Genomic DNA, 17,423 nt, shown 5'->3' on the forward strand with positions numbered 1-17,423 from the left:
GATTATAATGATGGTAATAATGATAAAGATTAGAAAAATAATGATAATAATGATAATGATGATAACAATAATAATATTACAATGGTAATAATAATAGGGGAAAACAAGACAGTGGCATGAACATGATTATATCTTGCAAAAAGGGCTAGGCATTTATAAGCTTTTGCTTCAGCCTACTCCTTTTGGGCTTGTGATCAGATAGCTGAATACAGATGTAAATAATGGAGAATGTATTTTGATTGGTGTGGGAGATGCACTGTGGTGTTTAGTATTTGCCCAAATAAATATAATAAAAAAATAAATCAAATAAATCAAATTTACAAATTTAAATGAAAAATCTGTTAATTCATCTGTTAAAATACAAAGTATCAGTATCAGAAATCCTGGCCCTGCATGAACTTGGTATTGATCCGCCCCAATCCTATCCAAACTAAGGTTTTGTGATGGACACAGTTTGACTTTGGAACAGACTACTCACCTTACATGATTTCCTGTGGGAAATGTCGCATATATTCCACAGAGAAAATCAAGAGTCAGCTCCATGGATTTTTAAGCCCATTAAGGTGATTTGTGTTTATGGTCTAAAGGCACATTTTTCATCATTTGGTAGACTTAATGCTGCTTTGTGGCCAAAATGTCTGCCTGCAGGTTGTCCCATTAAGGTGAAGAATCTTTTTACTCCTTAATTGTTTTAGCACAGATGTATTCAAACAGGGGTACAAACCATTCAGGTTGATTACCTTACAGCATGTGCTCAATTATTAGGCAACATATTTTGAGCATTTGATGATTTTATGAATATTGCAAGGTTCCCTATTATGTCCAGAAAGTCACTTATCATGTAAAAGAGTCAGATTTCTGTCATGCCATGTACTGGAAAAGTGAAAAATGGAACAGTTGGCTTACCAGCACCAGCTAGCATGAACATAAGTGTAATAACATTTCATATATGCAAACATGCTTGGTTAAATGAAGATATTCCAAACACTGCCTCAAGTCTCAGGGATGTCACTAAAAGGCGTGTGACGTATCAGCCTGTCATGTGACTTCAAGAAAGATGACATTAATTCGATTCACCTGCCATGTTGACAATGAGTATGCAGATTCACTGTAATTCCGGGCGAAACTGTCAGCCGAATGATTTGAGCTGCTCGAGGCTTTAGTCACAGCAGGCACGTGCTCCTGTGGTGCATTGCTATTCAATTAGCAGCATCCATTAGTGACCACCCACTTTCGAGTGTAATTCGCCTTTTGGCCACTGGATGGTGCTACTTTACAAAGTAATGAAAAGACACATAAAAAGCTACCCATTTGAAAAGTTTATTTCTACCATACACAAACTGTACAACACAGCGCATATCTTGATTTTTTTTATTAGGAAATCGTAAAAGTAATAGGAATTTTTGAATGTACAAACTACTTCAACTGAAAATCCAAAGCATTATGTCAGAATGAAAATAAAAGAATAAAATACAATACAATCTCATATTATCATACTAATAATATTGGTCCACAAAAAGAAGCATTCACATTACAAAACATCAAATTCTAACAGTGGCGGGGGAAGGAAAAAAATATATTATTCACAGAACTTCCTGAGCAAACAATGTGTGTGTGCGTGCGTGTGTGTGTGTGTGTGTGTGTGTGTGTGTATGTGGCAAGAATTCAATATAAAACTATAAATAAAGATTGCATTAAAAAGCATGTCATTCAGTTGTTTTTAGGAATAGATTTGGGAATAAAATAGGGGTTGAATAATTTGGCTCTTGCTGTTGTCTTTACGCTTGGCTACATGTGGGAAATAAAATGGGATATATATGAAGGGTTAGCATCAAAGGTCATGTGGTGTGCTTATAACAAGAGCAGTGGGATGAAACAAAAGTGCAAATAACACCTTTATCATTCAAGTCTTTGATTGTTAGCTAATTCTGTACCTTTTAATTTGATTATTTTTTTACAGTTAGTATTCAAATTTGCCTCATGTGATACAAGAATATTGAAAACGTTAAATAAGTGAGACTGCTTGGAGTGTTTTAAGGCTTTTTAAACACTTCAAAGATAAACAGGAGTCTATTTATGTGTGTATTTTAACTCCCTTCCCTTTTTAACCTCACAATGTTTGCAACAAAAAGAGAAAATAAAATCTTTCCAGCCTGATGAGCTACTCAATATTTAAAAAAAAAAACAGTCATCAGAAACATGAGCTCCTATATATGAAAATAATTGTACTGTATATGTTGTATAGAAATTAGACACCATCCACATAATACTGTCCTACCACAAACAAAACATAGTACTGTTGTAGAGTATTACTTTTTTTTCTTATGGATTCATATACATTTAGGCACATACGACATGCACACCACGCATGTGTGTGTGTGTGTGTGTGTGTGCACAGAAGGCAGTTTAATAACTATTTGAAAAATGAAAAAAATGGATTCTGTTGCATTTTTGCTATTAGTTTAAAAAAAATCATTAGAGTGACATTGCATTAGGGTTATTTTGAAATGAATATAGAATACATTCAGATTGAAATAAATAATAATAAATAATAAATGCTAGATCATAAAAATATGAACGTTTTGGCGTAGTTTGACTTTTAAGGGCCAGGTAACTGCTATGCGCGTTTATCGACACTAGATGACGATAGTGCGCCATCATAAATTGGAATGTGCTGTGCAGAATAAGAATAAAAACACAATTCGTTTAGTTTTTTTTCTTTTTGGACTTATCAATAATTTACAACTCTAGAAATAAATACAAACGGATGAAATAATAATAAATACAACAATGGACAAATATAGCATTAATAAATAGCCGTCATAGAGGAATGACATGAACACATAAGGATTCAAATCAAGCAAAAACAAATAATAATTAAGTGCAAGAGTGTACATCTCACCAGGATCAAGACAAATATGTCAGGTCCGCCATAAAATGTTCCACATGCTTTGAGATGCACTCCTCTGGGAAACGGTGCTGAAGATTGATACCAAAGATCAAACATGAATACCCTTGATGGCCTTCTTGATATTATCCAAGAGGACCTTGCACTCCGGTGAATACTCGTGCTCTGAGTTGTTGTACATATCAGTCAGTGTGTTCACGTAGGCTTCGAAATTGTGCTCGCCGATGGGCCCCTGGAATTAAAACAGGGAGTATTAGTGACCAATCAAAGCAACGATTTGAGTGCAGTAGATAGCAGAATGCTTACTGTACCATCTGAGGCAGCTGGATGTCAGTGAGGCTGCTAATCAGGGCTTGGCTAAGGCGAGCGAGCTCCTTCAGAAGGCCGTCGTTGTGCCGCTCCATCATCTTGTTCTCCTCCTCAATTGTCTTCAGGTTACATTCCATAGACGAGATCTGCTTTCGGGTGGAAAAGATAAACAAAAGAGTCAAATGGAGAAGACAGGAAGCTCCCGGCTTTTGTGTTCTTTTTTGGTACGGCAGAGTTGATCCTTACCTGTGTTTGCAGCTGCATCATGTCGGCTTCTATCTTCATGTTGGATTCGTTCAGGTCTTGGATATCCTGATCCAGTTGGTGACTTTCTTCTTTGTTATCGATGCCTGGGGAAAGTCAGGCATTTTCATACATAATCATTTCAAATGACGATGATAATTACTGATTGATTTATTATACACACACAAGTATTAGGGATGCACATGGAAAAAAATAAGGAAAAATTTGGAAATATTACAGGAAAAAAAATGACATTTTATTTTACCAGAAAAACATCACACAACACTCCAGGCAAAATATTTCTTGACGGAAAATTTTAATTTCAGGAAAATTATTATATTATATTATAATTATTATAATTATATTGTGAGTAAATAAATTTTTATGAGTATAAAATAGTAAATATTACAAGAAAACAATTGGAATTTTATATTTTAAACATCATTTTGTGAGAATAAAGACATATTGTTATGATAAAAAGGCACTATACATTCAAACCTCGGTTTTTCTACACCTCAATTTTCATGTCATTCTTTTTTTTCCCCACCAAAATTACAAAAACTGAGGTACCACAGTCAATATTTAAAGATAAAGCCTTGTGTTAATCATTATTTTTATTAATAATTCTGCTTTTAGTCTTTAGATTATTTCTTTGTGACGTATTTCTTCCATTTTTTTATTCTTCAATTTGCCACAAATGGTTACCCGGCTCCACTTTGGACACCCGTGGTATTTCCACTCACTAGTCACTTCATTAGGTACACCTCCACAATATATTAACATCAAACTTGTGCCATGCCAAAGTGCCTAATTTGTCTTCTGGAGGTTGTAGTTTGTGTGCTGTCTCATGTTTGTCACATCAAAGAAAGAAAAGCAAAATAAAAAAACACAATAATAATTTGCCATTTTCAGTTATTGCATCTTTTTGAAAGAAATACAAAGATAGATTGTGCCCGATGCACCTAATGTGGCCTCACTTACCACTGCTGGCCTTTAGTTTAATGGTCATCATCTCCTCCTCCGTGTGCTTTTTCTTGATACTTTGTGCATTCAGCGGGCATCCTGACAAACTAGCGTATAAAAAAAGACAGATTAGGAACTAGAATATGAGCAAAGTACGGTGAAAGGATCAGCTGACCTTCTATGCGTTGCAAATACATTGTTGGCGTGTCCGAGGCCGTTGCATCCGGGCAGAGGACAGTGAGGCAGCTCCTGCTTGTTGCTCTTCCAAGCAAAGGCCAGGCCATTGATGGATGACTCCTTCTGTCTTTTGGCAGCCAGCGGACAACTGCCCGCACTGCGGTGGGACGTGTACTTCCCCGATATATGGCCCTGTCCCTCACAGCCAAACACAGGACACCTGGCAGGGAGACACGGACGTTGCACGTTACAAAAACATTTCACAGGAAATATTAAAGTGGACACTGAATGCTTGCAAAAAGTATTACAATACATTTATTATCATTCATATTAGTCTGGCTGTAGTTTGTTGTTTCTACTATAGTAGGGACGGTCAAAATATTAGAAACACATTTCAGTATGATTCTGAAACTGCAAAAAAACCTTCATAACTTCTAAATAGAAGCTCTTGTATTGAATTTCATCATATTGTTCAGGTGTACCTAATGTTGTGGCCACTAAGTGTACATACAGAGAGTTCTGTTGGAGTACAGTAGAGAAAATAACAAGCACTTTTATCGTTGAAGTGTAACAAAAACATATTCCTATGTACTATGTGAGGTTGATCATTAAAACAATCTCTTTCAATAACTGGACCGGAAGATTTGTTGACCATTAAGTTGATTAATCCAGCCAAATGCTGATTAAAAACGAAGTGGCCAAAACTAGAAATGGACTCAAATAATCGCATTAACTGTAAGTTACTAATCCACGGTGAACTTTAATGGAACGCTGGCTGCTGCAAACATGAATTTCCTCATCAAGAGTTGCATTTCCTGGCCTGTCTATGCTTTGTGTGTTTTTATGTTGGATGTGCGGGTCAGTAATGGAGTGACACAAATTACACGTAATTGTCATGCATCCCCTCATGCCAAAGAATGTCATTTTGGGGGTAGTGTGCCCTTTCCCTTATTGATAAAGGTGAAAGGTGGGCTGAGATGATACAAATGGCTGCTGCAAAAAGCAGCATGTCCGCATCCCGCTGCCACTTAATAGGGGGAGGAGGAGGAAACATCACGTCCATCCAGCACAGGTAGAAGGGACAATAGAGACATGCCATATGGGCCACTGTTTACTATAATCTAGGGACATTTGCTTGTGCAACCCCCCTCCCCCCACCCCACTCCCCTCTTCACTTTCCTCTCTTAATGTGTATGAGATCCATAGCAGTGTAATGCCTATAAGCTTGTGCCCTTGCATTAGTAATTAAAAAGAAAAATCAGTGTCCAGATGTACAAGTCAACAAAGGCTCATACAGTATGTCACACTTGGGATTTAAACAGCAAATCAATTACATTATATATATTTGATTTCCCACAGTGTGATGATTAAGCTGTGGGTAACGTATCTTCATATAATTATAAAGAAAGCACTCAGTGCAGAGTGATAAGCTTGATATTTTTTGTAAAAAAAAAAATACACAAAATCCCACAAAACACAGTGCTAATCCTTGGAAAATAATTCACTAATGTAAGCACACAAGCTTACCATTTTCTTTGTTTAACTTGATGGCCTCCAGCTAAAACGCTGCAGGCATACAAAGCGTGACAAATTGTCGCAATTTTCTTTTTCTCTTTTGTTGAAATTGTCCTGAAAGCAAGTGAAATAACAGGAAATGGAGCGCAGGAGGAGGAGAACGTTCTTACTTAAGCTCTTGCTCATCTTTGTCCTCCTTGCTTGGGGTGAGCTTCAAGCCTCCTTTTCTGGCACGTGGACATCCTGACAGGCTTCAAGGGAAAAGCACAGAAAACATTTCAGTCTTTTTACAAAGAGCAAACAATCACACCGCTTTTCGATTGTTAACCAATCAAACACAAGTGGTACACAACCTGAGATGATATAGAAGTATCAGGGAAATATCAGGGAAATATCAGGGAAATATCAGGGAAATATCAGGGAAATATCAGGGAAATAGTAGGACCGATTTTACCAGAGAAAAGACATCCTAATGGCATCATAAGACTATTACTTGGCAAAATATACTGTATAATATAAAGAGATGGAAAAAATCAGATTATGAAAAAACTAGCAAAAAATAGTAATCATTACAAGAATAAAAATGGAATTTTATGCTAGAAAAACTGAATAAAGTCATAATATTGCCAGTAAAAATGACAAGAATAAAGCCCTAAATTTACTATATAATAATGTCAGAATACTACAAGAAAAAGTAAACATTTTACCCAAAAAGAGTGCCATAATATTAACATAAAAGGCATACTGTAATTATTAGAGAAGTATATTTCTTGAAAACATTCATCATTTTAAATATCTTGAAAATATTCTTGTATTGAATTTTAAGAAAATTTTAAGAAAATAAAGTCATCATATGAGAAGAAAAGATGACATTTTGTGATGTGATATTACAGAACTAAACATTAAAAAATATACAATATTACAATAATACATAAATAAATATGTTTCTAACAATATCAATATTAAATGCTAAAATAAGACTATTACTTTGAGGGGAAAATCAAAATTTTAAGACAGTAAAGCCATTATATGATGTGAAAAAGCTGCACGGTGATCAAGTGGTTAGCACACAGGCCACACAGCTAGGAGACCCGGTTCGATTCCTCACTCGGGCATCTCGGTGTGGAGTTTGCATGTTCTCCCCGTGCATGCGTGGGTTTTCTCCGGGTACTCCGGTTTCCTCCCACATTCCAAAAACATGCTAGGTTAATTGGCGACTCCAAATTGTCCATAGGTATGAATGTGAGTGTGAATGGTTGTTTGTCTATATGTGCCCTGTGATTGGCTGGCGACCAGTCCAGGGTGTACCCCGCCCCTCGCCTGAAGACAGCTGGGATAAGCTCCAGCATGCCCGCGACCCTCGTGAGAATAAGGGGCAGAAAATGAATGAATTAATGGAATTTTATGCTAAAAATTGAATTCTTTGAGAATGAAGTAAATTTGATAAGAATAATGTCAAAATATTAAGAGGAAAAAAAGAACATTTCATAAGAATAAAGTCAATATATCACTAGGTATGTTGGAATTCCATGCTAAAAAGGTCAATTTTTTTTGGAGAATACAGTGGTAAAATTACACGGATAAAGTGTAAATATCACAAGAAAAAACGTATAACAGAATAACAGTATTACAAGAAGAGACTAGTTTGAAGAAAATAAAGTTGTAGTATTACACAGGAGAAAAAGAGGTTTTGAGGTTTATGGTTCGAATAACACATTTTTTTTCACAAAAAAAGGCAAATAGAATTAGTCAGTGTACATGCACAGCAATATCACCAAATGGGAGAAATAATTACGTAATTCTTCTAACATTGCAATTTGTTTCTCAAAAACAAACAAGGCAACTCTCCTAACTTTCATCTTTTTTCACACCATTCTTCTCTTCCCTGCGTCTCTAAAACTCATTGGTTACACAAATTGTCAGCCAGCTAAATCAATTAAAAAAACAAACAAGAAATCAAAAAGTACAGCATGTTTGCAGCATAAAGTGAGACTTTTGCCATCTGCTTGAATGTCATGCATCTGACAAATGTATTTCACAGCTGCCATGAATGTTCCCACCACTACCACCCCTCACCCATTGCTACCTTCTGTGCGATGCATAGTTCCCAGTCACATGTCCAGATCCATCACAACCAGGTGTTGGGCACCTGCACGATGGAGAGACACGAGGAGAGGTGATGATGATGATGAGGTGATCAGGTGCTTTTTACATGCAAATAGCAATTGGTGCAAATGCCAAAACTTCCTGCTAAGTAGGTAGAAATATGCATCCTAGAGAGGCAAGAAGGAGGGGAAGGCCTGAGTGTAAAATCCTCGAAGAAGAAAAAAAAATTGCTGGTTTTAAATACGTACTTTAGTTCCTGAGAGTTGGCTGCCATCAGTGATTTGAGTGTCTTGTCAGCCAGCGGACATCCAGACACACTGAGGAAGGGGATAAACCACAAACAGTCATCACAATGCACTCTTTGATCACACTGCTGAATAATAACATCATCTTTTTTTTATTTTCTTTAAGAAAATATGTGTGTGTGTTTTTTTTAATCCCTACAATGCAAAGTCACATCCTATCTGCAGGCTGATGCTAATGAGAGAGCGAGAGAGTAATTAATTACAGTACCTCCGATGTGATGCATAATTCCCCGTCACGTGGCCGCTGCCGTCACAGCCCGGGGTCGGACAGCTGCGGGAGGGCACAAAACATTTTAATACACAGATTACGCCACTTCCCACAGACCTGCCGCCCCCCACCTCCAGCTCAGCCCCTCACTAGACCAGGAGGAGGAGCTTCCCATGGGCATTAACAGACAGGGAGGAGGAGGTAGAGTTAGTAGACGTTTAGTAAGAAAGGCATCATGTTGGTTTAATGATGTCTGCTAGTGTCAGTGAGGGTAAAAAAAAAAAAAACTAAAGAGGATCCTCTGCAGAGCATGCACTCCAACTACGAGAGATTTCTTTATTTTACTTTTTTACGGGAGGCAAAACTCACTTTTGACACATTTTCTCTCCGCATGAACCTGCAGACATACCAGTGATGCACAAGACCATTGTCATATAGCTCACTTACAGTATAATACAGTGGAACCTTGGTTAGTGTCCGCCCCAGTTAGCATGTTTTTTGGTTACAGCAGAAAATGTTGCCTCCGTTTGTGGACAATCTCACACGTCTTATGTTATTAAGATACCGCATGAGTCCAACTGTATTATTTTAGCACAAAACATCCTGTTAACATCTTAGCTTGCTCACAAAATGGCAACTGCAAGGGGAGGTTAACTATGTTTTTTCATCAGCGGCGGACTCTCAAAAATGTTAACACATTTTTAAAGATTTACAATTATAGTTTTACAATTGTAAAACATCCTGAATTCACTAGTATTTCTCACCTTCTTTATCAAAACGCTGGCACTTGCAACTTTCTTTGGCTCCACGTTTGGGTTATTAAGGTGTGAAACTATAGAATTCAAGAAATAACTCAAGGCAAGGCAGAAAGATGGTGTTGAAGAGGAAGGTGTTGCTCGCGCTGCCACATTGTGTCTTTGCAAACAGTCACGTCAAAAATGACATCTTGGTTAGAGTCGGACCTTCTGGAACGAATGAATGACGCTAACTACGGTCCCACTGTAGCAGGTTTTTATAAAAATGAAATGACAACATGACTATGATAAATAATATGACCTATGACCTCTATAATTCTATTAAAAAAGAAACTAATGAAATATTTATTGGTTGCATGAGTATGCACTGTATGACTTTTTAATCATGTTCTAACAGTAATATGCGTCCCTTGAGCACCAAGTGTGGGAAATTTGGGACCTTGAACGAGTACTACGAGTCAACCAGCAGAAGCGCTGTTGTTTCAGTTGCTATGGGAAGTTGGGAAGCATTATTCCACTCCATACAACACTGTATTGGAAACAGGAGTTCAAAACATTCAGCAAGCATGACCCTCCCATCCCATTTGCTATAATATTCAAAGCATGGGAATGCACCTTTGCCCTATGTAATATGTCGTCATGATCCATGTACCTCAAAAGCTCTTTCTTTGAATCCCGCAGCAGCATCTTGGCCTTGGAGCTCATCATGCCTGCCTCGCCTTGATAGTCCTCCATGCTGACCTGATCAAAATCCTCCTGCTTAAAAGAAACGCAAGACAAAATGATATCCAAAATGTCTGCCGACAAGCCGCGCTGACCTAAAAGTCACTAATTAATGAAAGTTTGCAGAGTAATACTCTTAAAGGACAAACCCCGGGGTTATAGTGCAAAGCAAAGGGATTACGCTTAAGGATACTTATACAGTAGTAAAGCATACATCCATTTAAAGTCAGACTTAATCCGCATGGTATTTATGTGATGATGTGCAGCTATGACGTATGGATTTCCTCTTTTTCTCTCTCCAGACAAGAGTCACCAGATGTTATAGAAAGCGGGTCACATGTGCTAACCCCCTCATATCAACAACAAATGAATGCCACCTGTGAAATTAACAGAAAATAAAACCCAGATTAAGAAACATTCAGGCCAATGAGCATTGAGGAAGTTTAGGGGAAGCTCTTTCATTGCTTTGTTCCTACTGGCACTACTATCTTTATTGCATCTTTTTTGTTGTTGTTTTTTTGCTGACTTAGAAGGCTAGACTATGGATGAGTGAATGGATTTATGTGGTACGAAAACAAAATCATACAAATGTTTGGGATTTTTAAACATGAGATATCATTAAGGTATAGTTAAACTGCTCTCGGCTAAAATAAAAAAATAATAATAATAAAAAAACTCAACTGCAGGAAGTACCAGGTATCTATAAGGAGTAAGGTGTCTATTAATAAAAATGAGCATATCACATAAATGTATCACACACACACATATATATAGTTAATGTTTTTGGACAAATTAACAACAATCCTGCATTGTAATAAATATTAAATATGATTTAATATAATTTTCTCTTCTTTAATGTTTAATTGAGGCATGGCATTTGTGCAAGTGTCCCTAATGGTCCAGTTAGAGTATAGGTCAGAGGGTACAAAATGTCCTGCTGCAAATGGAAGAAATTTAATTGAACAAAAAAAAATCTTCCCAAAACAGCAACAATTGGAAATAAACATAAAAAGCAGAAATGCTGGTACTAATAATATGAAAAAGTTATAATCTTTTTTTTTTAGATGACAGTTGTCCATGGTTTGATATGATGGCTGAAATGTAAATAAAGTTAGTTCCTGTTTAGTTTTTTTGGTTATGTACCTCATTCTCGTGTAAAACGTGCGCTTTGCTGAAGTTGACGGGGATGGGGCTGTCCCAGCTGTCCCTCTCACACAGCGGATGGGAGAAGGCAGGGCTGATCAGCACTCTTCCCCCTTTGACCACGGCAGACTCCAAAGATGGGGGCGCCTCGTCTGAAGGTGTCTTTGTGTGGGCTTTTGAGTTTTCTTTATTTTTCTTCATACTCAGGTCCAGGGTGCCGTTTTCATCCACCTCTATGTGCATGTCCTGGAGGCAAAGGGGGTGTCAGTCATCACTGAATCAATGCATCAGTGTTAAACAAACAATAAAACATCAGCTAAATGGGCCTTTGGGGCTTTCAATAGATGCTATAGTCATGGCAAACAAGGTCATGTAAATAATGCATTACAGATCATGTGACAGCAGCAATATGCTAAACACAACTCTTCTGTAAACACCTTCAAATTCAAGCAACAACAAAGTATTTAAATAATACACACACATTCCAAGCCAGACAAAGTGACAAAGTAAGCCAGCGTTAATTCTACTGAAAACACACACACGCACACACAGAGAGAAAAATAATCACTTGTGTGTAGTTTTTACAGTGACAGCTGTGTCATGTGTTTTCTAGGACATACAACCAAGTTGGCAGCAGAGAGGGGGTGTCAGGGGGGTATGCTACTACTTCTAGGTCAGCATTATTAAAGCCAAAAAAATTAAAAGGCTTTAATGTGACATACAGGAAGTTTCCCCTCTGACAGTTTTGTTTGTTCAATGACTTAAATTAGTTTTACTAAAATGCTTTGGTTTTGTGCAAAGGTTTATGAGAATAAATAAAATGTTATTCTGCTAAAATGTTATTTTCACCTGTGCGTGTTTGTATTAGATATTTCAAGTAATTTAAATGTCTGATATATAAACAAATGAAGTCATGTTGTATTTAAGCAATAAAAGCTTTTTTGCAGCATACCATATTCCACAATGTACCGTACATATGCAGCAATGTTGAAGCATATAACACTCTAAATATGGCTGCTCATCGTCGCCACCCCCTCCCCCAGCAGACAGGAAAGCTGTTCTTTATTTTGTGCATCTCCAGACAGACAACTAAGCTGTAAATGCGAACAGATGATCAACTTGCTAACACTGTTTTATTCATTTCAATCAGTGGGCCGTTACCTGGTAGTGGGCCACGTTCTCAGCTCAGCAGGCTGGGGGGAACGGGGGGAGGGGGGGGGGGGGCAAGTATGTGTGCGGTGTAGGTGTGCACAAACCTTGAATCATCTTACACAGTATGGAAGATGCAGAATGTGACAAACGTTACGCAACCGCCATGGGCTACTTGGAGCAAAGTGTGCGAATGCAACTTTTGGAGATGTGTTGACGACTGCTCGGTGCAGACAGACACACAAGGCCTCTGCTGGATCATTTAGCTAATAAACGTTCTCTGCCATCTGCAGCACGCAGGATGCACTTTTTGACAACAGTTCAACATTTTAGATGCCAGCTGACGTCCAAATACCACATGTTTAAAGACGGTATGAGTGGCTGTAAGATGCAACCAAAGTCTGCTTCTCCTTTTGATACCATTACACCCATTTTTCATGTGTGTACATTAAAGCTTCACACGTAGAAAACCTTCCTTTTGGTCGCACCGAGCCACTCTTTGCCAAAAAAAAAAATCTCTCTTTTGAAGTCTTCCCTTTTTATACACAAATCAGAGTTGCTTTAAAAATGAGCACATTAAATACCTTTCCAAGTGGTCTGATTTGATTACCTTTGTAGAGGTTGCCAAAGGCCGGACGGCCACACATTCGCCACTCTCCCGGTAGCGAGTGGAGAGGTTAAGGATGGCGGCAGTGGCAGTGGTGGCGACTTGGAGGCCGTCTTCTTTTTTCAAATGACTTGGTGGGCTGTGCTGACCAGAGGTGGGCAAGCGGCCACCTGGAGCGGCAAGGAATCCAGGATACTGCTGAGGTGCTAAAAAAAAAAATAGATGGTGAATAATTCAGACATGAAGACCAGGTGTTCCAATCAAATGTAATAATAAGACATTAGAAGGGAAAAAATGCTATAATGTGTTTTTTGTTAACAAGCAGCTGCAAAAAACACAACTTTAGGTACAAAAAAAACAACAAATCCGACTTTACAAAGATAATGCTCAGTTTTGAGGTATTATTGTGTATTATGGTGGCTTTAGTTTGCAGAATTTTCTAGAATTGTGACAGAGGCAAAATATTACCTGCATTATAATATAATATATATAACATATTATATTTATAATATAATTAATAATATATATTATATTATATTATATTATATTATATATATTATATTATATTATATTATATTATATTATATTATATTATATTATATTATATTATATTATATTATATTATATTATATTATATTATATTATATTATATTATATTATATTATATTATATTATATTATATTATATTATATTATATTATATTATATTATATTATATTATATTATATATTATATTATATTATATTATATTATATTATATTATATTATATTATATTATATTATATTATATTATATTATATTATATTATATTATATTATATTATATTATATTATATTATATTATATTATATTATATTATATTATATTATATTATATTATATTATATTATATTATATAACCTTGCATTATAAACACTGCAAGTACAAATGGATTATGCAAAGAAATCTTCAGGATTTTCAAATATGTACAGTAAGTGGGGGGGGGGGAGGGATGGTCATTTACAGGTTTAAATGTGCAAAATGTGAACATGCGCCACATAAAACACAGTTTAACACATTGTTCAAACTTGGAACTGGACTGGGTTGTCTTGGAAAACCTGGAGCCTGGTTTAAGATCCAACCTTATTCATCAAAGTGTCAAATGCTGATCACTAAGATGGAGTGGGGCCTCTGCCCGTCAATGATGATCGTTTGGGTGGTATGACCTTCGTTAGCAACCCGTTCAAATGTAATGACGGCCATGGACCCATCTGCAAACAAGGTGATTATGCCATGAGAATGCAATAACCTGGATGAATGAAAAATATTTACAGGTATTTTCCCGGGATTGTAAATTTCGCTGTATCACCACCAAATTTGGTACGACGTATAATCGACTGACAAACAAATGTCAGTAAAATTTGAGCAGGATTGCTTGAACAATATGGCCACCATCAAGCAAAATGTCGACATCTGACTCTATATTGCATTATGACCAAAAGTGAGCATTATTATCTTGGTAAATGCGGGATCTTGGACACAGCTCATGTATTTTACTCATTAGAAAGTAATGAGCTTTTTGACCTACAGTCAGGATAGAGTGCCACTTCCTGCTTGTGGCTGCTCCCATTCAGAGGCTGCTTCCCAAAGACCTGTGCATCAAAGCTGGCATAATCAAAGCGGATCCTGCTGTACTTGTCCATGTCCTTTGTCAGGCTGCTCTGCAAGGCAGCTACCGGATGAGCGAGGCGGTAGTTTAGCTGGGTCATGTCGAATTTCTTCACCAGGCCTATGGCTCTGTAAAGGCACACAGAACAAGTCAGGAAAAATGGACGGCCCGGCTCGAATGACATAGTCAAGGATTGTTTTGGAAAGCATTCCGGCCTGTTTTTTTTGTACACATAGTCTGGGATTTGATGTTGTCGATGCGCAGCCAGGTTGCCAGACTAATTAATATAGTAGGAGTGGGCATCCTGCCCATGATAAATCCAGCGGGAACAAAGAGTTCTGCTCTTTTATCATCTCTAATAGAGTGGAACTCACTCACAGGCCCAACAACAACGCGAGTGCATTCAGCAGGGATCACTCAATAAATAAAACACTCCTCACAATAATTGTGTTTTATCACTTTTTTGCAGAAGTTGCAGAACCCCCCCTCCCCCACACACACACACACCACCACCACCCACTTCTTACTCAAATCCAGACTCTTTGGATGCTAATTATTTTCCAGCCCGCCATGATCACATTAAACACTAGCTGGCATACCTTGGTGAGCGATCGGGCGTTTGTCTGCTTTTCAGGCTCTCGTCTTGAGGTTTGGAGATTTTCACCGCAGCGGCGATGGGGCAGCCCGACAGACTGGGAAGAGAATCAAACACCTTTAAGCTCATCTGCCAACAAGGAGCCTCATTCCTAATGGCACTCTCTCTGCAGCAAAACACATTCTTTTATTATTATTATTATTATTGTCATTTTATACCTCCGGTGGGTACTACGGTTGCTGTTGACATGGCCTCTTCCTGTGCACCCGGGGGTGGGACATTTGAGGACATTCTCATGCATGGCCAGGACTGAGAGGCCAAGGACGAGAGTGAGAGAGATATAGAAAGACAGAGAGAGAGAGAAATATTAAAATTAGCTTTTTTGTCAGGAACTATACATGTGTATATATATATATATATATATATATATATATATATATATATATATATATATATATATATATATATATATATATACTGTATACATGTATGTATATTATTATACTCATCAAAGTTTTTTGCAGAGGTTTTGGCCACTACTTGGCTAGATGTTTTAATAATTCCTTCCATATTCCCAAAACATTCATGTTAGGTTAATTGGTGAGTCCAAATTGTCCATAGGTAGGAATGGTTGTTTGTCTATATGCGCCCTGTGATTGGCCCATTGGCTGGCAACCAGGCCGGGGTGTACCACGCTTCTTGCCCAAAGTTAGCTGGGATAGGCAGCAGTATACCAGCATACCACTCATGAGGATAAGCAAAAAAATGGATGTAATGACAATACAGGCATCGATACCGTTTAGCATTCTTGCAAATTTACATTTTGCTGCAATTTTATCATTTTTTTCATATTTTATTTTAGAAAACAAGCTAAATTTGTCATGCACACCCTAAAAAGAAAAGTGCTCCAGGACAAAAGAGAGTGATAGAATAAATATGCAAATTAGCTCCATATCGGGAACCACATTTGGTAACATGATGTACAGTGGGTGTTTAAAATGGATCCCAAATGCATCACCATGACTTTAAGAGCCAGCTAATTAGTGGAATAATTAAATATGAATTGTAGTTTAGCGATCATTGTAGAGTTCTGTGCAAAAAATCTAGGCCACTACAATCCGATTTGAATAACCTATTCTGACATAACTAAAGGGTAATTTGTGATTACACTTGTGTGAGCAACAACATTAATTAATGTTCAGGACCTTCTAGCATTGGGGGGCAAGTTTTTACTTAGTTCTTGCCGCAGTTGTGTATGTTGTGCTTCAGAAAACAAGCTAAATTTGTTATGCACGTCTTAAAAGAGAAAAGGACCAGTGTCAAAGAGAGTGAGAGGAAAAAGATGCACATTTCTAATCAGGAATCCTTATCCTTATCAGGAACCATATTGGGAAACATGCAGTAATTGGCCGTGGCCAGCTCGTAGAGGAAGTACAGTAGTCAGATGGGTCGCAAGTGTGTCCTACTTAGAGAGCAAGTGATTTGTGACACCCACAGGTGTGCCACTCACCCTCTATCAAAAATCGGTAGCTTTTAGATCGTGAGTGCGTGTTAGGTGCGCTTCATGTAAGGCTGTCGTTTGTTTCACTCCCCGGGGACATAGTACGTGTGTGGGCATCGTACGAGGGTCGTGCAGCCCACTCACTTCGATTGTAAGATGGGCGTACTGGCGTCTTAGGGTACCGACAGTTATCATGACCGGGAGAACCAGAGTGTCCAGCGAGTGAAGCCGCCTGCCCTGGCCGCACATAGTGCATTAGTGTCAGATACATACGCTATGCCTCCATTGAGTGGGGGAGTACGTCGTCCGCTATGAGAGGAGCAGCTGCAATTGTGTCGGCCACATTTTTGCACGTAGCCAGCACTTAGCAACACGTAGTGCAGGATGCAACTCACCCTTCACTGTGAAGATGGGTGACTTTTCCAAGCATATTCATGAAGAAAAAAATATGACTTATTTGTAATGTGGTTTTAGGCGTACTATCTTTGGCATAGTAAAACATAGTAAAGATACATAGTAAAGATACACGTGTTATTGTCAGCTGACAACAGTACTTATTGCATTTGAAAAA

The 17,423-nt window shown here is 37.8% G+C and overlaps 1 protein-coding gene across 6 annotated transcripts in view; it reads right to left on the reverse strand.

The window, feature by feature from the left end:
- Nucleotides 1-1,306: 1,306 nt before the first annotated feature.
- st18 (ST18 C2H2C-type zinc finger transcription factor) overlaps nucleotides 1,307-17,423 on the reverse strand; it is a 53,069-nt gene continuing 36,952 nt past the window's right edge. For 3 of the 6 annotated variants that reach the window (XM_058068392.2, XM_058068397.2, XM_058068399.2), the window contains 15 exons: nucleotides 15,570-15,660; nucleotides 15,356-15,448; nucleotides 14,676-14,884; nucleotides 13,115-13,317; nucleotides 11,356-11,601; nucleotides 10,142-10,248; nucleotides 8,735-8,797; nucleotides 8,470-8,538; nucleotides 8,202-8,264; nucleotides 6,286-6,366; nucleotides 4,599-4,820; nucleotides 4,442-4,530; nucleotides 3,464-3,567; nucleotides 3,220-3,366; nucleotides 1,307-3,140 (listed from right to left, as the gene is read on the reverse strand). In XM_058068392.2, the coding sequence (XP_057924375.2) occupies nucleotides 3,000-3,140; nucleotides 3,220-3,366; nucleotides 3,464-3,567; nucleotides 4,442-4,530; nucleotides 4,599-4,820; nucleotides 6,286-6,366; nucleotides 8,202-8,264; nucleotides 8,470-8,538; nucleotides 8,735-8,797; nucleotides 10,142-10,248; nucleotides 11,356-11,601; nucleotides 13,115-13,317; nucleotides 14,676-14,884; nucleotides 15,356-15,448; nucleotides 15,570-15,660 (1,928 nt within the window). In that variant the 3' untranslated portion in view covers nucleotides 1,307-2,999. The remainder of the gene's footprint in view (nucleotides 3,141-3,219; nucleotides 3,367-3,463; nucleotides 3,568-4,441; nucleotides 4,531-4,598; nucleotides 4,821-6,285; nucleotides 6,367-8,201; nucleotides 8,265-8,469; nucleotides 8,539-8,734; nucleotides 8,798-10,141; nucleotides 10,249-11,355; nucleotides 11,602-13,114; nucleotides 13,318-14,675; nucleotides 14,885-15,355; nucleotides 15,449-15,569; nucleotides 15,661-17,423) is intronic. The other 3 variants (XM_058068396.2, XM_058068394.2, XM_058068393.2) reach the window with 3 other exon arrangements.

This window comes from Doryrhamphus excisus, linkage group LG6 (assembly GCF_037039965.1).
Source record: "Doryrhamphus excisus strain RoL-2023G ecotype Guam linkage group LG6, RoL_Dexc_Guam_v1.1, whole genome shotgun sequence".
NCBI classification, from domain to species: domain Eukaryota; kingdom Metazoa; phylum Chordata; class Actinopteri; order Syngnathiformes; family Syngnathidae; genus Doryrhamphus; species Doryrhamphus excisus.